This window comes from Plectropomus leopardus, chromosome 2, assembly GCF_026936395.1.
Source record: "Plectropomus leopardus strain MGB_pleo_1.0 chromosome 2, ASM2693639v1, whole genome shotgun sequence".
NCBI classification, from domain to species: domain Eukaryota; kingdom Metazoa; phylum Chordata; class Actinopteri; order Perciformes; family Serranidae; genus Plectropomus; species Plectropomus leopardus.
In genome coordinates this window covers 15,216,046-15,239,719 of record NC_142177.1, presented here as the reverse complement: position 1 = coordinate 15,239,719, position 23,674 = coordinate 15,216,046, and the positions used below count along the sequence as shown (strand labels likewise).

General features: G+C 40.2%; 1 protein-coding gene and 1 non-coding gene across 2 annotated transcripts; both read left to right on the top strand.

Annotated features, from left to right (window-relative positions):
* The first annotated feature begins 1,421 nt into the window (after positions 1-1,421).
* Positions 1,422-21,733, top strand: pcsk1 (proprotein convertase subtilisin/kexin type 1). The gene is made up of 14 exons (XM_042495727.2): positions 1,422-1,818; positions 3,719-3,823; positions 3,920-4,042; positions 8,917-9,063; positions 10,179-10,255; positions 11,409-11,497; positions 12,217-12,389; positions 12,706-12,918; positions 13,716-13,816; positions 13,953-14,186; positions 16,156-16,313; positions 16,405-16,538; positions 16,632-16,793; positions 19,530-21,733. Exons 1-14 carry the CDS (start codon positions 1,630-1,632, stop codon positions 19,950-19,952), a joined length of 2,328 nt encoding a protein of 775 aa, XP_042351661.1. The 5' UTR covers positions 1,422-1,629; the 3' UTR covers positions 19,953-21,733.
* trnaq-uug (transfer RNA glutamine (anticodon UUG)) lies at positions 18,907-18,978 on the top strand. The gene has a single exon. It is a non-coding gene; the product is annotated as a tRNA-Gln (tRNA).
* Positions 21,734-23,674: the final 1,941 nt, after the last annotated feature.

Below are 23,674 nucleotides of genomic sequence, written 5' to 3'. Positions count from 1 at the left end.
ACTGTTTCACTAAATGTCATTGGAGATGTGTTTACATCCTTACTGAGTCTGCGTCTAGTTGCATACAACAGTAATCATTCTGTAAAGCCGACACATGATCCCTGTGTTATCCTCCACTTACAATTCTCAATCCCATGTTACACACAGTAGGCAAATAATTTTATGATTACAGCCTGCATACATTATCCAATTATGTATGAAGCCGAAAAATAACTGTTTCAGTTCTGCACTCTCACAACTAGATGCCAATAAATCTTACACACTGGACCTTAAAAGGGAGGGTGAACTGGAATGTGGGTGCCACCATGGGTCAACCGGAACAGTGTTTTCATCAAGTATTATGTGCGCAGTGGGGAGCTTCGCTGATGAGCCAGTAGAATACACTGATATAGCCTACTAACATGCACGAGGGGCCATACATATACCACAACAAACTACAGAGAAACTCAGATGACAACACACGCACACACAACGCATGACTGTTCTGCTCAGGATGCCATTACTCCACTACCTTTATATAGAAAATAGTTGGTTAATGATCTGAATGTCCTGTCAGCATCCCTCAGAGTGCAATCTCAAAGTTTGCAAAACATGTTAGCTTAACAGTATACTTAGCAAATAAGCTATTTTATGTTTGTTTATATATAGCTGTAGTTTTTTGCAGTTACTTTTATTTCAGTAAAGTGTGTGAATAGGCTATTTCAGTGCTTGTCTCTTTTCTTAATGGGCCACAAATAAACATATTTTAAATTATTCTGCATTGTTGCAATAGTAGTCTCCTCAGCTGCTGGAGTAGTGACCCATTTCCCCTCACATCCCAGTGTTTGGTGTCAGTTTCATCACATGCTGAGAATCTGCGGTGTGGGCGAGGAGCTGTCCGCGGTGCTGAAACCTCTCTCCCTCTCTCCCTCTCTCTGGTGACTCGAACACGTGAGCATGATGCCAGAGAGGGAGAGAGGTGTACTATTATTGAGACAAATTTAATTTCTTTCACCGATAAGCTTCAACACAGAAAACGAGCAGCTTTGGTGATACAGGGTGCTATTATAAAGACTGTCTCGCGTGGATAAACAGTAAATGTAGGCTGTAGTACAACGATCCATCTTATATTTATGAGCATGTATAAGTAAGCTCTGTTTTAGGATTCATTTTATTGTTGTGTTTTTCTTCCCCGTGTCTCCTCCTCCTCCTCCTCCTGGGGACAAACAGTGGGATATTTTTAGACGGATCCTCGCCCCGTTCAGACTCTCTCCCCCGGGGACTCGAACTCACATCTTACCAAAGGTAGACGCTAAACTGACGTCAGAGCACCCGTAATTTGACGTGTGTACACCCCCCATCGCAACCACACACACACACACACACACACACACATACGCACACACACACACGCACACCGGCCCTCCCCATCACCAGTATTTCCTCTCCTTGGCGAACCAATAACGCGCAGTTACTCGTTCCCTCCATCTCAGCCAGCTGTTTCTTAAGGAATAAACAGAAAACAAGGATATTTATTTATCATCGCCACAAAATATTTATATCTCGGAGTTTTCATCTGCTTTCCTTAGGAGCATTTAAGCTGTTTGTACTTAGATATTTATTTCTCATCTGGTTGAATTTCCTCCTGAGATGGAAGTGAGATGTCGTCCAGCGGTGATGTGTTGTGTTTTCGCCATCCTCTTCTCCGTGGTTCCCCGCTCGCTGGAGTCCACGTACGGGGACAGGCAGTACCTGAACGAGTGGGCAGTGGAGATCCCAGGCGGACTGGCCGCGGCAGAGGCGATCGCCAAAGAGCTGGACTACAAACTGGTCCGACAGGTAAGCACCAACACGTCCCGGAGCGGCTCCACAAAGCAAATCACCAGTTCAGACTAGAGCAAAAAGCTTATAATTATTCTAAAAGGATGAGTATTCTGGCAGTTTTTGACTGCTATGATTTATTTGGCGTGAAATAAAAGCAATTTGGCACCTGGATAATGTCTCATTTTAATTTCAAACATCTAATTTAACAGAAACCATCAAAGTAAAATTAATCATGAAATGTTAATGAGGCCCACAGCCTACAATATCCAGGCAATATCTGTATCAATTAGGCTGCTTTGCTCGATAAGGCCATTACAATGGAAACTCATTGCTTTTATGATAGCCCAAAAGCACACATTGCATTTTCAGCACCTTGCTAAATGAAAGGAGGAGCGTTTTTTAATCAATCCGTGACTCACTGTTTACACACTCCTGATAACTCTATGGTTTTCATTTCCATGTTCTGTACATGTCTGTCTTTCCCATCATTTCACTACTGACTAATGCTGTTTTCTACTCTACAAATACATTAGGGTTCAGTCTGAATCATAGGGACATCTCATTAATTTGGATGAAACCTGTAGCTCTGAACAGCAGGGGCCAATGATTAACTGAGCTGTCACTGATACTAAAGCTCACTGTATGCTGTCTTCCTTTGCTGTGCCAGAACCAACATAACTCAAATTCCAGTTTTTACATTATATTATCTTAGAGGACACTTATTTTTAAATAAAGCAAATTTGCATTAAAAGCATCAGCCCCTGAAAGAACAAGAGCTGGACGTCACACAAACTGTGGATTTAACTCATTCAGTCTTAAAAGTGAGCTACATCCATTATCATAATTTACATGCAATAGTCCTAGAGCCTAAGATGAATAAATATAAATAAAATGGAAAACTATTATGTTATAGAGTAAAAAGTCAACTGTTCCATAGACAATGGATTGGGAAAGATGTTACAGATGACACTGATAGCCCTTTTTTACTAACATGGGACTGGTTCCATTCCAGTTTGCGCGCCTAATTTTGAACCATTCAGAGCAGGTCATCAGTGTAATCTGCAATTTTGCTGCTGTTAATTTCTGTTGTGCATTGTGCAACACCCTCTGTTGATGACACATAGATTACAATGGCTCTGTGCAAAACTGGATTTCACTTCTGCTGGTTCGCTGGATTGCACCATGGCTCCAAGAATCCCGAAAAGAACCAGAGCTAATTTGGTGGAAAAAGGGGTATGAGGGGCACCCAGGGGACTGTTTTAGTATTTAGGAACATTTTATGTTTTAGAACTGAGAACACCACCGTAGCAAAAAAATCTAATTTGGTTGTAGAAAAAGAAAACAAACACTCTGGAGGTCAACAAAATCAGTTTCCAATTGATTTTCTATGGAGCAGTTCCACATGTTCACAAACGCTGACTGAACCTTCCTTGGCCATAGAAATAACATATTGAAATCCATAATTTATGTGGTGGTCCCCTTTAGCTGCTGAGCATCAGTACATGGCATAAATGTGGATTTTACATACTTTAGTTTCCCAAATCATCAAAAAAAAAGCATACACACCTGAAGGCCCTGTGCATTGTGCTTTGTTTGTTTATAATTGTAATTAATAGAAATAGAACACATCAATTTCCACGTTGTTCATGATTTTAAAAAATACCACACCCTGTTACACATGATTAAATAAAGACTAGGGATTTCGATGTAACACTGTAGTGATGAAAGCATTTACTGTCTGAGTGAGCCAACTGTTTTCTCTTTTGCTCCCCACCCACCGGACTGAATTCCTAAGGCTTTTTGTGAGAGATAATAATGTTTCTAGACCTGTGCAATGGGCTTCAGCGACCAGATGGCTGCTATTATGTCATTTCCTATCAAATATTCAGGCTGTCTCATGCCTCCCTCTCTGCAGATCGGGGCCCTGGAAGACCATTTCTTGTTCAAACACCGCAATCAACCTAGCAGAATGAAACGAAGTGCCAGCCACATCACCAGGCGGCTGTCGGAGGATGATCGGGTGAGTGGCTATTACCACATCCTCCTCTGTGGACAGTCTTTTTTTGTCTAATTTTAAAAGATTCATAAAGAAATGTCTCCTCTTGTCCGTGTGCAGGTGCTGTGGGCAGAGCAGCAGTATGAGAAACGTCGCAACAAGCGAGCATCCCTCGGGGGATGCAGGGACTGCCCAGTGGATAAGTTGTTTGACGATCCCATGTGGAACCAACAGTGGTACCTGGTGAGTCTCCAATAAGGCTTCATTATCACGCACGCACAACATGAACAAGGGCGGACTATGAGCCAGTGGGCCCCTGGGCACAGATATGCAAAAGGCCCCACCACCTCTCCTACAAAGGAGCACGACACTCAGACTTTATGGTGGTTTTGTCTCTTTCTTTGTATCATTTACCCTTGTTGTCTTAATGAATTTTTGATGGGTCTATGTCTCATTATGTTCATTTTGGGTCTTTATGTGGTCATTTTGTTTTTGTTTTTTTGGTTGTTTTGGCATTTTGTCTCTGTTTGTAGTCATTGTCTGTCTCTTGGGTTTGTTTTGTTCATTTTTGTAGTTCTTTTGTGTCTTTTTGGTTATTTTGTGTCTCAGTCCAATTGTGCCTTTTGGGGTTTATTTGGCCCATTTTTTTGTAGTTATTTTGTGTCTCTTTGTGACCATTTTGTGTCCTTTTTTTGGTAGTTTTGTGTCTCATAGTCATTTAGTGTCTTTTAGGGTTTGTCTGGGCCATTTTAGTGGTCTCTTCGTCATTGTTTTGCCCATTTTTAATTTTTTATGTGTATCCTTGTGATCATTGGCTTTGTTTTGGTTATTCTGTAGGATTATTTTGTGTCTCATTGAAATTTCTTTGCAGTAATTTTATATCTCTACATGGTCAGTACATGTTACATTGAGACATTTTGCAGGTGAAGGGGCCCCTGGCATGTAATCCATGAATACAAAGCAGCAGATTGTCTTCCACAGTACTGATAATTTGAGAAATTCAACAAGTGTCTCAACAATTAATCTTGCTGGTTTATAGATGTCTTGACACATTTTTAGAAAGTATTTGAACACTGTTTTTTCTGAAGCTCCATAAACCACAGATTTGAGTTGACATCCAGCCTACTGGTCATATGCTGTGTACTTGTTTTGTCTGGTTGAGCCCTCTGTTTGCATGCAGCTGGTCTATTCTCCCCTGAGACTGTGAAGCCCTACGAGTGCTGGATAGCTCCTTACTGTTTTGTCCTCACAGGGACCTCCTTCCTCCAGCAGGAGGCTATCGACTGTGTTTGCAATACATGTGTGTATTAGCATTGTATGTGCATTCACACGTGCACAGGGCTGTGTCAGTTTGCATGCATGCGTGCAGAAATGCAGCTGTTAGGAATGCAGCAAACACGTACTACTCTTCCATAACCACAATCACCCACCCAAAATAAACATGAAAACAATGAAACAATAGCATGCTATCAAGCAGCTCTAGCCAAAAGAGCCATTTGCTTAATTGGTAACAGTCCGTGTGGAGATAAGAGGGGTGGAGAGGCTATAATCCAGCAGGATGGAGTAGAGTAGAGCTCTGTGCATTAAGTCCCAATTTACCCTGAATGGGATGGTTTAGGTCATTGAGGCCAAGTATCAGCAGAGAACAGTAGATTGTCACAGCTGTGCATCCTCCTCCAGTTCCATTACTAACACATTCACTTTATCCTGACCGAAGGCTGACCCCAACTTTTACCACTTTGAATGACATCTTTGCTGATTATGACCCATAAGCTTAGAATGAACTCTGCGATAGTCCCATTGACCACAGCACACACAAACTACACTACAAGTGTTTGGACACACACAATGGAGTGATTATTTTGGATGCTTTTTATCATACCAGATCAAACCAAGAATTAAACCCCAAGATAACCTATTAGGGCTGCAACAATTTTTATTATCCTTTAGTCTGCAAATTGTGGTTTTTAGTCCATAATGCGTCCAAAAACAGAGAAAATAGTAGGTAAAGGTTCACGTCTTGTTTTGTTTAGATTTTTTTGTTTGTTTGTTTCATCTGATCAACAGTCCAAATATGTTTAATTCATAATTAAATCCAATGAGAAAAGGCAGCAAACAAAATTAGTTAACCAATGAATCAATTATTTAAAAAAAAAAATTGCTGATTTCTTTTGACTGACTAATCGGTCAAAGGGATACTGTGCTGATTTTCAACCAGCTTTGTATCATAACACTGTGGGTAGTATGTGTAAATGAGCTGCAGCACTCAGATCTTCCTGCTCATTTTTCCAACTAATTTATCAAAATGTGTTATATTTCCACTCTTTTGTCAAGTTTAATGTGTTTCAAAGGCATCCGTGTATTGTGAACATAACGGAGCACAAACACGATGTAGATTTTGTTAGCACCTACGAACAGATCGGAGCTTCTAACATATTGATAAATGCCAGAATGCATGCAAATTTCCTTCTGCAAACACTTTACAAACTATTTTTTTTGCTCATATTTCATGAATGACCAAGGAGTATAGAAGCAGATCAAGAAAGAGACCCCCACCCCCACCCCAAGCTCAAATCAAAATGTAAAACTAGGCGGTGCTAATCAAATATAAACCAAGACTCTGCCACTATATTGCCTTTTTTTGCCTAAAATGTGTTCACAAACATATTTTAGTGCACTGTTTGGCTGTAAAACAAGAATTTGTTAACAAGATGCAAGCTCCTGTATTGTAAAAATTGAGGCAGACAGAGCTACGATCAAATGATAAAACTAGGCAGTGCTGATCAAATATGCACCAAGTTTCTTTTACTGTGTTTAGTATTTTGCTATGCATTCTGGTAGTTGTAGGTTTTCTACTTCTTGAGCAAAAGCGAATGCAAAAGTATTTCTCCTCTATTGTCTCTGGATATATAGCACCAGTTTCACATATTTGTGTCTCTCCTGCATTGACAGCCCAGTTTTGTCAAAGGACCATCTTGCTAGCTGTGAAATACTTTTTCAATATATTAATTGTTTTTACTCTAAACACCATAATAAGTGACTGTACTGTAAGTATGATCACATGTTGTCGTTATATAACCACAATATATTTATCCTGACATGTTACAATGACCATTTATCGAAATCAATCGGCAAATCAAGCAAATTGTCCTCTTGCAAAAGTCATGTGGAAAACAGCAGGTCTGAGACAAAGATCCCATCACATTCACCACAATCTGTTAAGCTGCAGAAAACAGATATGATCTCTGCTATTATATTAAATATGACATCAGTAGGATTAATATAGGCTAATCGTGTCAGTCTGAGCAGTTGTTATATCATCGGGCTGGGAACTGGTTTGACAGAAAATGAGGAAGTGTATGTAAATGTGTGCTGCATCAGTGTTTGTGTGTGCATTCGGGAAAGAGAGGGAGGTTCACATTACCTTCCCCCAGCCTCCACTTCTCTGCACCTGCACTAACCGAACATGAGTCATGCGCTTGTGGGGGGAATAAGAAAACAAATTGAGATGAATCATTTTTACCGATGAGGGATGATGACACTAATGGAATTGGCCGTAAAGTGCCGCTTATTGTATTTCCACATCAGCCTGCGTCCATGTCACTGAAAGGGCCACGTTACAGTTCAGCTAAAGCATCGTGATTCATTCTCCATCAAGGACAAAGCTGCAGTATGTAGAAACAGGTAAATGACTTGAGAAGAAAAGAATTTCAGGTTTCACCTTTTTTACATTAGCCACTATACTTTTATGTTGTTATTTTCTTACCTCTAGAGTTTTGTAAATGGAGATATGATAATGAGGGGAAGGGGTAGAGGTGAGACAGTGAAGTTGGCTGACGACATCAGAGTGAGGGCGGAGCTGTGTGGCGGGGGCACGGCAGAGGGGGCGAAAAAATGGGCCCAAGAACAGGATGAGTGTCTTTATCTATCACGGGTGAGAGCCTGATAATTTAATCAGGGAGTGACTCATACTTGTAGCTTGAAATTCCTCCTGCCTGCACGGTTCTGTGTGTGTGTGTGTGTGTGTGTGTGTGTGTGTGTGTGTGTGTGTGTGTGTGTGTGTGTGTGAGTGAGAGAGAGAGAGAGAGAGAGAGAGAGAGAGAGAGAGAGAGAGAGAGAGAGAGAGCATCCATGCAAGTGTCTGTCTGTGTTAATTGTGCATCAAGGGATCTCATTGTGCTTTGGTGTGTGTGTCTGCTCACTCGCTTTATTTGCAAAAGCTGCACAGCGACTTGCATAAGCTGTTGTGTGTGTTTGCCTTTGCCATTAAAATCTATGCATGACAGGCCACTCAGCTGCTGCCAGCATCAACAAGTGAGTCATTTGGTGTTACACCAAAACAGGCAAGCTGTAGATATGAGCTGCTTGGGAGTGAAATCCTCTCTAGCAAAGTGCCATTGAAACACATTGTGTGAAAGTACGACATCTGCTGCATATTTACATTGAGATTTGCGTTCTGTTCACTGTCAGCTGGAGCTGATGCTGTCCAGAGAGAAAGAGAAGTAAAGGCAGGGTGTTAGTGAAAGCCAAGGAGAGGGGGGTAAAAAAGGGCGATACATCACAGCGATGAGTCACATCTTGAGGTGGCGTTCTGCAGTGTCTGTGCATAATGCGCAAAGAGCAAAGTGAGTTCTTTTTTTAGTCTTAGCTGTCTCCAGCTCTGAATCATACTCTTCCCCAAGCAGGCAGGCTTCGGCCCTGCTCACTCTCCTTCTCTTTGCTAATTTCCCCACCCACCCACCCCACTCACTATGTGTGATATTTTATAGCATCTGAGAGGGATTTCTAAATAATCCGACATGGGGATTGAATGTGAGTCGAGCCAGAAGAGGCTGAAACATAGCAAATGTCTAGGCAATGTAAGGCATCTCATGGGTTAAATGTAACAGCACAGTTGCTGTATTACTCACTAAGCCAGTATCATTATGACCCTCTGGCAGCAATCTGCCTACAAGTGGCCGTAGAAATGGGCGCCAACAAGTAAACAATCAAGTAATGAATTTCTGTAAAGGTCAGTGGAAGAACAGGCAAGCTGAATGAGCTTTGGCTGACCTTTTAAACATATATGATGATGCTTAAAGATGCTCAGATTACATTTGTGTAATTTTATCTTCCAGCAAGACACACGGACGTCCTCCTCGCTGCCCAAGCTGGACCTGCATGTGATCCCCGTGTGGCAGAAAGGCATCACAGGGAAAGGAGTGGTCATCACTGTTCTGGATGATGGACTGGAGTGGAATCACACAGACATCTACTCCAACTACGTAAGACATTGTTTCCATGGAGACAGCCTCCGTCGTCTGGGTCTGTCGTTGCTATAGCAACGCTGCTGGTGACACCTTACAAGGCGATTCATAAAGACAGTAATAGATCTTCTACATGATAATGTCTCCAAAGAGGTTCTTAGTATTTTCAATTTATGGATGCAAATTTGTGCTGTGATGCTGAGGTTGCTGTGACTATATGCACATTTAGGGAAGCAGAATTTGAAAATATTTTGTCTCTGACAGCTTAAAAGGGGATGCAGATACTTAGAAGCCAATGCAAGCGAGCATGACTGAATTGGAGCCCAACAAGGTTTCATTTTGGCATAGTTTCCTCCCATTGAGAGGAACTCTAAAAGCCTTGAAAAGCCCCATCTGTGGTTTGGTTTCAAACAGTGCCATTGCTCTTAGAAGCCGCCGCTTCACCAGCGCAAAAGAACGAAGGAAGAAAAGGATTGAAGGAGGGAGCGAAGGAAATAATGAATGACAACAGGGCTGATGGAAACAACTCCCACTGTAATTAAGTTAACGCTGATTAATCAAAGAGGCTCAATCAGCCGAGACGCTCAGCCTTAACAATCAAGGCGTATGAGCGGCGTGTATTTGCATAACTTAATGGCAGTAATTCTAAAATGAAAATCACAAGCATCTGATATTAAAGCTGTTACTGTGAACCAGAAACTGAAAGGGAGCATTCATCTGATTTTCCTTTAATAGGAACATAATTTGAACATTTAATTATATTTTATATTGCAGCAGGGAAGGGATGGCAGTGATAAAAACAGAAGGCAGACATGACTTGTCATAGCACACACGGTTTAGCATTTAAACCCCCGCAGTTTGTCAAAGTATGACACAGTCCTCTGGCTAAAACAGCATTTTCAAGCAATCTGAATGTTTCAAGAGATAACTGTTGACAAGCACCCCTTCATCCTCAGGGTTATCCAATATGTGTCGGTTCACTCCTTGGTCACATCGCTCTCTCTCTGCTCTTGTCACCTATCATATGTGTCTCCATGACAGCAGATTGGCCCTGACAAATGTGCGTTTAAAGCCTTCGTCACTGATGTGTGCTGACGTCAAGCCTGATCGTTCTCTGTCTGTTGTTTTTGAAGGATCCTGCAGCCAGCTACGACTTCAATGACAACGACCCAGACCCTTTCCCCAGATACGACTCCACTAATGAAAACAAGTGAGTGAACTGTTGAGAAGTGACATCACATTACCTGGTCATTTTGTGGCTTGGAAATGCATCTGATTGCATAAACCCTTTGAAACCTGAGAAAATTGGCTTCATTTTTGTCCAAAAAATGGGAAAAAGGCAGTACTTAATAATATTAATAATAATTATTATTTTTAAAAATATTAATTAGATATTACAGTATTATTTTTAATATAATATTAATTTAATAATTATTCTGTAAAATAATTATGAATATATAGAATTATAATAATAAGTTTAGTTTTTTCACTCTAACTTTTAAAAAATAAGAATTTTCCAAATCTACTAATTTCCTGCAATTTGAGGAACATTTCTTGCCAAGCTGCTCATTGCCTTTTCTCCCCATGTTTTCTAAAGAAAATTTGCTCAGGGTTCGAAGATTTAAATACTCATGAAGACATCTGAATGCATCTCAAGGAACGTAATGTTGATCCAGGTTTCAGCAGGATAATAAATAAGTCAACACAAAAAGACCTCAGTTTACGGCGTCTCCTGCTTCTCCTCTCTAAGTGTTTCTCAGTCCATACTCTCTGCTCACTGCCATCCACACACGCACGCACGCACGCACGCACGCACGCACGCACGCACGCACGCACGCACACACACACACACACACACACACACACACACACACACACACACACACACACACACACACACACACTTCTCCCCGCCAACAGCCCTGTGCTCTATTGTTATCAGTATACTCCACAGATTCAGAGCCTATTCTTCCAGATGAATAACTGCAGCGCCACAACCAGAGAACCTCAACGACCCTGTCATTACCGGCGATATTTTCTGCTCCAAACATGACCTTTTATGAGAGAAGCTATGTAATCAAACAATATAGTGGCCTCTTGTAATAAGCTTTGCATCCCACAAAATGATGAGGGTGGTTACAACAGTTCATAATAACCATTAAGGAAGCACAAAGCAGTAAAATTCCTGCCAAAAGCAGCACATGGGAAAGACCATTTCTTTCCAAACCAAACAGACGTAATATTTTCTACAAAATCACACCCAATAATAGAGCTCTGACCTAATGGATGTACTGCAGGATTAGTGATAAAAACACAAATGATCATTTAAATTATTGTGTATTGAATATGTAATTTGTTCTCAGACATGGGACCAGGTGTGCTGGGGAGATCGCTATGCAGGCAGACAACAACAAGTGTGGTGTTGGAGTGGCGTTCAACTCCAAAGTTGGAGGTAAGAGCTCTTTTTCGTGAATGTTTTTTTGTATCTGAGCATGCTACATCACATTTAATGTTTGTTTAACCCTTTTAATCATGGATTGACGTCAGTTTTCTTGTAATGCATTTATACACCTTTCAGAAGCATTTAAACCTTCAAAACACGAGCAAACAGTTTGCCTTATTTTGAAAACGTAGAAGAGGGCAATGAGCAACTTGACAGAAATGTCCCACAAATTGAAATTAGTGAAAGATGACAAGGAAAATAATATTTAAAAGAAAACAAGAGAGAGAAAAGGAAAATTGTTATAAAAATTAACAAAAAAACCAAGAAAAAGATATATTTTTAACACTTCTCTTTAGATCTTTGTTTTTTACTTTACTTTTTTTTTTTTACTGGTGATTTTTACTAATTTCTTGCCAATACTTTCGGTCATTTCTTGTAAAGTTACTCATTACCTTCTTCTTAATTCCTTGAAAGCAATCAGGCCAAAATTCAGGTCTCAAAGGGTTAAATCTGTGTATGTTTATGAAAGATGTGATTAAGGGTAAAATTGTTTCAGCTCTGTTTGCTGTCACTGCGTTCTGGGATTTAAATGCATTCAAAAGCTTAATTGAAGCACTGAAATCAAACCAAAACAAATACAGTTACGGAAATACAAATACAGTTAAACAAATCAAAAGATATCTAAAAGGTTAACTGGGCCTCTAATATTCCTGCATCTCTGTACTCAGGGATTCGTATGCTGGATGGGATTGTGACTGATGCCATTGAAGCCAGCTCTATTGGGTTCAATCCAAATCATGTGGACATCTACAGCGCTAGCTGGGGACCCAACGATGATGGCAAGACAGTGGAGGGCCCAGGCCGCCTGGCCCAGAAGGCTTTTGAATACGGTATCCAGAAGGTAAATGAAAAGACAGACGTTTTTTATTTACAGACAGCTGATGTCATTTCAGACTGAGGTTGATAATGGGAGCTATTATCTGCAGCAGTGACGGGAATCAGATTCCACAGAATCAATAAGAACAATCAGCAATGATTTGTATTGGACAGTGCACTCCCTAGTAGTATTACACCAAAAAGCATAAAACGATCTTTGTATTTTTCATTTTTCTAGCATTGCAGCAGTATGTTTGTAAGCTACAGGGGAGAATCTGATACAACAACATATCTAGTGTTTGTTGTTGTCTTCAGCTCTCTCTCTGTCTTGTGTTCTGCAGGGCCGTGGTGGGAAAGGCTCTATCTTTGTTTGGGCATCAGGTAATGGTGGGCGCCAGGGCGATAACTGTGACTGTGACGGTTACACAGACAGCATCTACACCATCTCAATCAGCAGCGCCTCCCAGCAGGGTCTGTCCCCATGGTACGCAGAGAAGTGCTCCTCCACTCTGGCGACAGCATACAGCAGCGGAGACTACACCGACCAAAGGATAGTAAGTAACCATGCCTGTTATGTTTTTATGTCCGGTCACATTTTGCAACATCATGTTGTGTCAAATAAAGTAAAGTAGTTTTGATTAAGGGACATTTCATGTTATTCAAACAGGAAAGAGTATTAGGGCCAGGCATTTTTATGTCTCTGCACTGGCGACAGCTGTGGCCAGAGGCCTTATGTTTTTATGTTGTCTGTACATTCGACTGTCTGCCTGTCCCATTCCTGTGAACTAAATATCTTAAGACGCATTTGAGGAAATTAAGTATTGCAAAAACGTCCACTTTGACTCAACAATGAACTGATTAGAACAAAGGTTAAAGATCAAGGTCACTGTGCCCTCACAAAACATGTTTTTGGCAATTCCTTCATTCATATGCTAATAATGACAGCATTATACACAGATGTCTAATAGAATAAAAATGATTAAGTGATGATATTTTATATTTAAAACGTTATAGGTCAGCTTCACTGTGACATCATAATGTTCTGAAAAAAAACACTTTATTCTACATCATAGCTCATAAACTGAAGGGGAAACTTTTGGTCAGATTCTGAATTATTGAAACTAATCTTGAGTGTTCACTTTGAAACTGTGGCACAAATTTGGAAGAGGTGGCCACACTCATGCCAATTGGAATAGCTGGTGATGGACAGATAGGTCACCTGTTGCATGAAATAAATCTTTCTCCTGTAATTTATTTTTTCTTATGCCTCTCATGCAAAATACTGTTCAGTATTCAAGTTATCTTAATTATGAATTTCTTTTTCATGTGATTTTTGCTATCTTGTTTTCAGACAAGTGCTGATCTGCACAATGAGTGCACTCAGACTCACACGGGAACGTCAGCCTCTGCTCCCTTGGCTGCTGGAATATTTGCTCTGGCACTGGAACAAAAGTATGCAGCACTGCAAATCCAACACCTGATGCTAACAAACTGCATGTGATATTCCTCATGCAACATACAATGGATTTATTGATACTTTAGCAAAAAACACTCACTGGTCTGCCTCCCTGTCTATCTCCCCCCTCAGTCCAGATCTTACCTGGAGAGACCTGCAGCACATTGTGGTCTGGACCTCAGAGTTTGATCCTTTGGCCAATAACCCAGGCTGGAAGAGGAACGGAGCAGGACTGATGGTCAACAGCCGCTTTGGCTTCGGCCTTCTCAATGCTAAAGCCCTGGTGGACCTCGCTGACCCAGCCACCTGGAAGCATGTGCCTGAAAAGAAGCAGTGCATCGTCAGGGATGATTCCTTCCAGCCCAGGTATGTAAATGTCTCGTAGCTGCTCTCGTCTACCTTTTGAGTTTTGTTTGTTGCTTTGCCAATGGCCCAGGTTTCCTGGTTCTTAAAGGATACACATAGCTGCACAATACAGTATGTGCAAACGTGGCAGTCTCATGTATGGGATTGTCACTTGCATGCACATTTTGACCATGTATATAATTTAACCCTTTGAAACCTGAGCAAACTGGTTTGATCACTTTCAAAAACATGGGGAGAAGCAATGAGTAACCTAACAAGACATGGCCCAAAAATTCATTAGAAATTTTAAAAAAAATTACAGTGCTGAAAATTTTAGATGTATACATTTTCTGTAAAATAATTTTAAATATATATATATATGTGTGTGTGTGTGTGTGTGTGTGTATATATATATAATTTTCTGGACATTTCCCTCAAGTTTTTTATATATTTTTAATACTCCTCCCCATTTGTTCAAACTAATTTTCAGGTAATTTCTTGTCACCTAATACTAATTTCTCGCAATTTCTCTGACACTTTATGCCAAATTAGTCATTTCCTTTCTTCCCCATGTTTTCAAAAAAATCAATCCAATAAGCTTAGGTTTCAAGGATTGCATAGCTTCGTAAAGGCGTTGGAACACAACACAAGAAAGATTATGATGTCATTCCAGGTTTCAAAAGGTTATGATAGCAGTTATATGATCGACAAAGCAATTGGTTTTGATAAGGTATGGTTGATGTGTATGCTAGTAATAAATGATGAGCATTGCGGAAACTCCAAAACCAAGAAACAGACCCAAAGTATAAAATAATGACATCAGACAATTTTTGCTCCTTTTTCAGTGGCAGGAGAAAAATAAGTCATCCCCCACATATGTTATGTTGTGGTTTCAGAATGATGAAGACAAGTAGATAACTACTATGTTTCTTTTTAAATAATGTACAGAGTTTTAGGTATTCTATTATGTCAAATGACATAAATGAAAACAGCGCATATAGTTTCCCTCAGTGTGAAAAAAATTCTCCCTGGGGCCACATAGGTTTGGGCTGAGCCCTAACAACAGCTGGCTCCGCCCCTAAAAGTAAGAGATAGACGTTTTTTTCATTTTGTCCTGAATTTTAGGTCCTACAAAAGAAACAGATGAAACTCTCTGTGTTATTAAAGACACATCTGTTGCTTTTTGAGTCAGTCATGACAATAACAAGTCCTAAACCTGGGAGGGCTTCCTGTGAAATTAACAAAAAGAAAACATGATTCTTTGTGATGACAGCTGAGAGCATTTAAATTTGAGGTCAATTATCAACACTCATAAATGCTAATTGTTAAACAATAAGATTATACATCTAAATCCAAAAGGTGCCATGCACAGACAAAAACTCAAACAAAATAAGTCCCCGTCCGTTGTCTCAACAGATGTTCTGTTTGCACTCCTTTGTGGATTAATGACCCGAGGAAATCGAGAGCTACAGCTCAACAGCTGCACTTTGTCCTTGAAATGACCTATTGATTTTGTTCCACCTTTAGACAGCAGCTACATCCAGCCAAACTCTGTCTTCCTTTAAGTGTCCACTTTGCAATTTGCTTTGGATTATGAGACTCAATAGCACTGACACCCAGTTTCCCCATTACCTTGCTACATCCCTGTCTAATCCCGAGGATTTGACTCTACATTTCCGTCAATGCTTAGTGGTCTACAACCCCCTCCAGCTTTATGCCAGCTTGAACACGGAAATCCTTTCATTCATGTCTGAGAGAGACGGGGATTAACTGTTTTTGCAAATGAATGACCAAATCTGTCTATGCATCTTATGTTTGCTTCTGATGTGCTTAACATTTCCCAAACTTGTCACTGAACTATCTCACAATAATATGTGCAGTAGGTGCAGCAGTATGTTTTTTTTTCCACCCTGCAGCAAGAACATGTCAGGAAACTGCAGGGAGAGCTGTTTGTGTGTCTCATTCGCAGCTATTTTAATGCATCCCACAGGGAGATGAAAGCAGCAGGGGAGATCACTATAGAGATTCCAACCAAAGCCTGTTCGGGGCAGGAGAACGCAGTCCGCTCACTGGAGCACGTGCAGGTGGAGGCTAGTATCGAATACACCAGGAGAGGGGACCTGCACATAACACTCACCTCCCCAGCAGGTTAGAAATGTGCACACACGCACAAACATACACATATTTGAGTAAAACAACTAAGTCTTCAGCTGATTTATCTGTTTGAATTTACCATCAGGTACCAGTACTGTGCTACTGGCTGAGCGAGAGAGGGACACGTCTTCCAATGGATTCAGAAACTGGGACTTCATGTCTGTCCATACATGGGGAGAAGACCCCGCTGGAAAATGGACCCTAAAGATCACAGATACTGTGAGTTACACACATATTTGGCAAGTTTGTAGAACTGCAGAGCTGCTGCCAGTTCTTCCTGAGAGATCTAACCAACATGATTTCCTGTCACAGTCGGGCCGCATGCAGAACGAGGGTCGGATTTTGAACTGGAAGCTGATTCTTCATGGGACGTCAGAGAAGCCAGAGCACATGAAGAAACCGAGAGTGTACATTCCCTACAACGCTGTGCAGAATGACCGCCGTGGTGTGGAACATATGGATGACATGATGGAGGTGAGTACAGGGCAGAAGTTAAAGCAGAATTTAAACTACAGAAAAGCCTGCAAAGTATCAGAAAAATGCATCAAAGAGCCAACATGTTTCGACCACTATAGGTCTTCATCGGGTCTTTTGGTTTTTAAAAGCCCTGGCGAAGACCCACGGTGGCTACAACATGCTTTTTAAATGATTTAGCCATTTCCTTCCTCCCGGATATGTTTCTTACTGTATTTGGGAGTGCCTGGAGTGACTTCCTGTTTTTCTTTTTCTTTTTCAAAGAGAACCTATACAAGCTTTTTTTTTTTCTTGTTGCATAACACAAAAACCTGATTCAAATGTTGGCCTAGAGGAAAGGAGTGCAAGCAGCTATATGCTGTGTTCTAGTAATGTGGGTGTCATGTCTAATAAGACCCATAAATTTAAGGGATTAAGGTAGAGACACTGTAGTTACACTTAATAATAAAAGGTAAAGGTTATATGATATTGGAATAAGACCAGAGCAGTGCTTTGGGCTAAATGCTAATGTCCAGCATGCTAACATGGTCACAACAACAATTCTAACATGCTGATTTTTTATCAGATAAAATGATGGCAATGCTCATCATCCTAATTTAGCATGTTAGCATGCTAACATTTGCCAATTAGCATAAAAGACAAAGTACAGCTAAGGCCGATGGGAATGTCATTTGTCAAGTATGAGTTCAGATGAGAAAACACAGAACAAAAGGTTGTTCAAAGGAAAAGCGGGCTTCAATGCTAATGTAAAAATATCCCAATAAAACAAGCTGTTAACAAACTCTAAGTACCAAAAAAATACGGATAAAAATTAAACTGAAAACCAACCATGAAAACAGGAGGAACACACAGGGATCACATGGAAGAGCTCAGGTGTGATCACAGCAGGGAACACAGTGGTGATAACAGACAAACTGACAAAGAACAAAGGGAGAAACACGAGTATATACATACAGGGAACTAATCACAAGTACCAGACACAGCTGGGGTCGGAGGACACAGGTCAAAGGAGGGAAACAGGGACTGGCTAACATTCAAAGATGTGTAAGAGAAAACAAGGGTGACGCAAACAAGGCCAAAACAGAACAGGTATGCAGGAAACGGTGTTGGCAGATGTATGATGATTATCGTATTTGTACAATAATTTTGCCCTCTGTTGGATTTACAAGCAAGAATTCCAAAATTGCCACAATGTACTATAATTTGACCATTGTGACACTTACAATAAGCACCTAGTTTAGTTTACACGTCTCATTTCAACTCATATTCTGGCCCTTACATCCGTGTTTACGCATCACTTCTCACTTCTCGTACAGCTAATCACGTTAGGTGTAGGCCACATTCAGGTCATGTTCATCGAGCACCCACCGCTGCTGTTTGTTTTCGTAAACACAAAAAAAATTGGACGTCAGCTGTGCGCTGAGCCGTGTAGACTGAGAAGTAGCATCTCTCTAAGGCAGTGGGTACAGGTAGATTTGTAGATGTGTCAAAAGATGTTTAAATATTTGTTTACTAAAGTTAGAAATTGAACCTATTCGTTCTTGTGAATGTGACGGCCGTAGGAAAACTTTTCTCAAAATACAATAATTTTGAACCTCTGGTACGATAGTTTAATATTTCCAATCTGGCAACAGTGGCAGGGAAGACTCTGGGATCAGGGACGAATAAATGAGACTGATAAAAGACGAGTGGAATAGAAAACAGGAGGGAAATATACAAAGGCAAGAGGAACTAACGACACAGGGAAACCATGAGGGAAAGTGAGAACAAGCGAGACTAATCAAGATGTGATCTGACTGATGTGAAAACCTGAAAATCTTGTTTTTGTGTTTAACTACTCATCTTACTGCAGTCATTTAGCAGCACACTCCATGGTGTGTCAGCACTTGGTGACATCACTGCTGGGTGTGGTTACAGGCGCAACAAAGTAACAACGACAGTCTTGTATGAATCCCAGTAAGACATACTTGCAAAAATCTAAGTAAAATCTGCAAATTATCAACCAGTAGGGTCTTTATATCTTCAGATTAATATTTTAGATTACCAGGACATTAAATGGACCTTGTTTGGTTTTGATCTGTAAGTCACACTAACAGACACTACTATAACAGATGGTCCCATGGTGTAATGGTTAGCACTCTGGACTTTGAATCCAGTGATCCGAGTTCAAATCTCGGTGGGACCTTACTCTTTGTTGTTACACCCTCTAAGGCAATTACTGAGCTTGTGCTATATATTAATAGAATTGAATTAATACAAGATCATTACTTAATAGCTAACCAATGTCACTGATACAATTGCAAATTATAATATGCCACACCCTGTGTTAAGGTGACAGAATATGAAATTGAATTGACATTACAGGCATAGAATGAATATTACTGGCTTCAAGGGGTTAAAATGTGTTTTCCATGACATATGAACTGAAAGCATTCACTTTTATTTTAAATTTGAGAGAGTTTTCATTCATACTTTGGTCAACAGTGCAGAAACTGCAGTACTTTTTATCACAGTAGTGCAAAAGTATGGATCCATTGTGCTGGACAATAGAGCCAACTCAATAAATAGAAAAATAGGTCACCGTACAGATGCTTTGGGACTGCATTGATTTTTTTCATACATATTATAAAACTGCATTATGAAACAAAAAACAGTACACTTATGTTGTCTATCTTTAGATACACATTCTGTTGCACATGAATAACCAGTCTCTTCTCTGTCTATTTGGTGACACAGGAGCCCACACAGGCCTATCCACCTCCAAAGACTGACACTGCACACAGCTCCCTTCCCTCCAATCCAGAGAAGGAGCCCAAAAAGCCCTCAAATCCACCCTACTCCCCCTCCCTGGCCCTGCTGCGCCTCCTTCAGACAGCCTTCAACAGGCAGACCCCTGCCCTGCAGCAGCCACAGTCAGCAGCCAGAGCGTCCTCCGCCTGGAGGAAGCAGCAGCCGGGCCGGAGCCTCTCTCCCCCCGCGACAAGACTCCCCCCTCAGACGTTGTACCAGGCTCTGGATATGATCAACAAGTACCGGGGCCCCGAGGACAGTGTCTACAGTGACTACACTGACGGCTTCTACAGCACCAAGCCATACAGGCACAGAGATGACCGACTGCTGCAGGCCCTGTTTGAGATGATAGATGATGACCGCCAGTGAAGGCCGTGAGGAGACGGGAGGAGAAGAAAAATAAAGGGGGAAGCATGGTTATGTGTTGGTTTGGGAGCAGAGGAACAAGGCGAACAGAAGAGAGAGAGCAGAGGGATGGGATTGGGCACTGGAGGAGTGGAGGAGAGGAGAAGAAACATAGGAAAAAGAACTTTTTCACTGAGTTCTGTTTCCCCTCCAAAATGCTGCATCTTATCTCTTTACCTTTATTTACCAATAACCATTTCTTAATTAATTTTATCATTTAGTCACGCAAAAGTTCAAAACTCAAACTTGTTTAGGGCCTCTCTGCTACAACATGTGTCTCCATGTAGTGAAAGTGAAAGCATTTAAATCATAAGAAAGGAGGGGTATGCCTTGTCTCTCTTCTCTTCACTGCCTGCTCAAGCATGCCACCTTTAGAAATATAAGTTTTGTATTAGTATCTATATATATATATTATCTACAGTATATATTATACAAAGACAATGATTGTAATATGGTTTTGAAAACACTTGACATCGAAAATCTTCACTCTCAAAAGTCCTTTCTGTTTTTTTTTTTCATATTTCACGTCTTACAAAGTTTTATTTTCATTTTTCGAGACAACTTCTCACTTTAATCACTTTAGAGAGCTAATCGATCCTTAAAAAAACTGATATGAAGTCATGAAAGTAGAGATTAAATTAATTGTAATTTGATCAGCAATTTGAAAAGTTTGAACTGTGTTGACAAAAGATTTATTCTCAGGGTGTCAACAAAGCTCAAGACAGTAACAGAACCATATTCTGGACTCCTTTAAGTATTAAGAGAAACGTAAAGAGAATATGTGAAATTATATACAATGAAAGTATGCAGATGAGATGATACAATTGTACCAATACACTATTAAAAAACTCTGGTAATAATTAACGACAGGCGGAGCAATGGAAAGTCTTTCAGTTGGAGTAGCAACACATTCAAAGTGAAAAAATAACAGAGAAATCTACTTGTTCTATTTGTTTAATTTTGTATGAGTACAATGCTGCATTAAATGAAATATTTTTCTAAGGATCCTCATAGTTTATGGAAATAATATAGACAGTATCAAACCCTTGAACAGTTTATTTTCTTGTGGCGTAGTTCACTTAATAACTGCAAAGTCAGTGTAGTTACAATAGCTACAAATGAACACTGCCAAAATCTTTGCTGTCAAAAAGCTTCTGTCGGCAAATGTGCAAATGGCTAACATGTTGTTTGTTCATCATCCGCAAAATGCCAACTACAAACAGTTCCTTGAATCCTGGACAGATTATTGCATTACTTCTCTAGTATTATTTATTTGATATTTAATGGACCTATCACACTCCAGAAACTGACCAGAAACTGTAGAATAGAGGCTCTGCACCGCGACCTTCAAGCACATTCATCTTGAACGCCTTAATATACGCTGTAATAAATGTGCATACTCATGTCCACATAGTGTAAATCAGTTTAGAGATGCTAGTGTAAGTGTTTATGACATGAATAGTTACGAATCCTCTATGCAGAGTCTCTATTCTCCAGCTTGGAACTGCCTGCCCCGCTTCTCTGCCAACAAGGTGACAGGAGGAAGAAGACGTTTGGGACAACGCTTCACATGCACCCTGTAATTTATCCATGATTTAGCGTAGCCTGTGCTGTTTCCTTTATGTTTTTGTTTTTGACTGATGCTTCAGTCCAAAGTTGTTTACACAAACCAATATTATGTCGCAATTTCTGTATCGATGTACAAAAAAAAAAAAGAGATTTATCATAATAAATTGCAAAGTGACCTCTTGAGTCTGTTTGAGTCTCTGGCAGCATACTGTAATTCTGGGAGCAGACACCTGCTGTGGCTAAAGGATCAGCCTGTGGTAGATAAATGAGAATATAGAGTTTGGTGAGATATCAGTTTAAATGAGTTGAATTAGAGTTCTTGTGCAATGCTGGACTACAGAGACAACTGCAAAAATACATGTATGTATTGTGATGTCATGAGAAGTAGAGTCATTCCCTCCCTGTGGCTGCAGCAAGGACTACAGACCATCATGGCATTCAGTAAAAGACTACAAGTCCCAAAGTAAGCCAGCAGGGCAGTCAGGACAATGACTGCTGCTCAACTGAAACAAAACAGCTGATTGCCCTAGTCAGAGAGCTGAAGGGGAGGGGGAACAGTGCATGTGGGGAGAGACATGATTTAGGTTGACAGAGAAGTTTAACTTCTGTCGGCAAGAAATAAGACCTGCCAAAGAAGACTGAATACACTGAATTTAAGTGAGAAAGCATAATTTCTTCAATTACTGAACCCACACCTCCAAAGATCCAAGAGAAAAGCTCCCAGCCTCTCAAGATATCACAGTATAATGTGAATACAAAGGTAATTTTGTCATGAAACATAAACATTGGGTGCAGATGAATAAATCAGCAGACTCTCAAGTTTCTGTCTGTCCTGAAGCTTAACCAGATCTGTCTGCTACTTAATGGAAGCAAGTGGTGCTGACAGTCCATATATGTAAAAACCAAATATTGAAAATGTGTCATGATGGTCTAGTCAGTAGGATTTGGTCCAGACTTAATTATCTCAACAACTAGTGGGTGGGTTGTCATGGAATTTTGTAAATATTCATGGTCTCTAGATAAATGACTTTGATCAGCATCAGGTCAAAATTTAAATTTGCCTTGTGGTTTAGTTTATGTCCAACAGACTAAAGTGACATCTGTCTGTATATTATAGCAAAGCATAAGGGGAAATATTAGTACAATTAGCAAATGTTAGCATGCTATCAGGCTGTAGTTTGCATGGCCGCAGACTTTTGTTTAAATACGTATAACAGCCTTTCATGTGTAAATATATAATTGTTAATTGTGAACAAATAAAAAAAAATCTTAACAAACAAACTCCCAAATCAAAACCACATATTTTTTATCTTGTAGTATATTTATAGATCTAGATTGTCTTGGTGTAAGTTGCAGAATGTTTTAGTTATCAGCCATAGAGATGTCTCCTTTCTCTCCAATATAATGGCATTAGATGGCACTCACCTTATGGTGCTCAAATAAGTTAAGTTAAGTTAAGTTTATTTTATTTGATATGGACATCACAAGTACATTGAGACTGTCCCAGTGGACAGACCAGATGTCAATGCTTAGGTGTGTATAGCACACGTGCTAATTTTCAACACCAGTCCATAGGCGGCTTTTCTAAAAACACAGAGCATATGATTAAGAATATGGGGTAAAACAAACAGATGTTATGATCGCAGCAGTAATATTCAAAGATCACAGAGCATATGACCAGCAATAGGAGATAAGACAAACAAAATACATGATCACAACCGTGATATTAGTAACAATATTAAACTAAGTCCATATTTATACATATGAACATTGTTGGTTTGCTTTTAACCATGCTTTTAGTCCTCTGTTAAAAGCATTTGTATCAGTCTCCAGTTTCAGGTGAGTGGGTAGAGTGTTCCACAGGTTAACGCCTTTTACTGAGAAGGCAGATTGTCCAAATGATGTTGTACACCTGGGAACTATGCAGTTACCATTGTAGGAGGCTCGTGTGTTCATTTGGCTTGAGCTCAAACGTCTTTTTATCAGTACAGAAAACAGAGGTGATACAAAGTTATGAAGACATTTAAAAACCAGTCTGATATTAATGTAAATTATGAAGTTTTCAAATGCAAGAAGGTTGTATTTTCTCAGGATGCCACAGTGGCACAAATAAAACA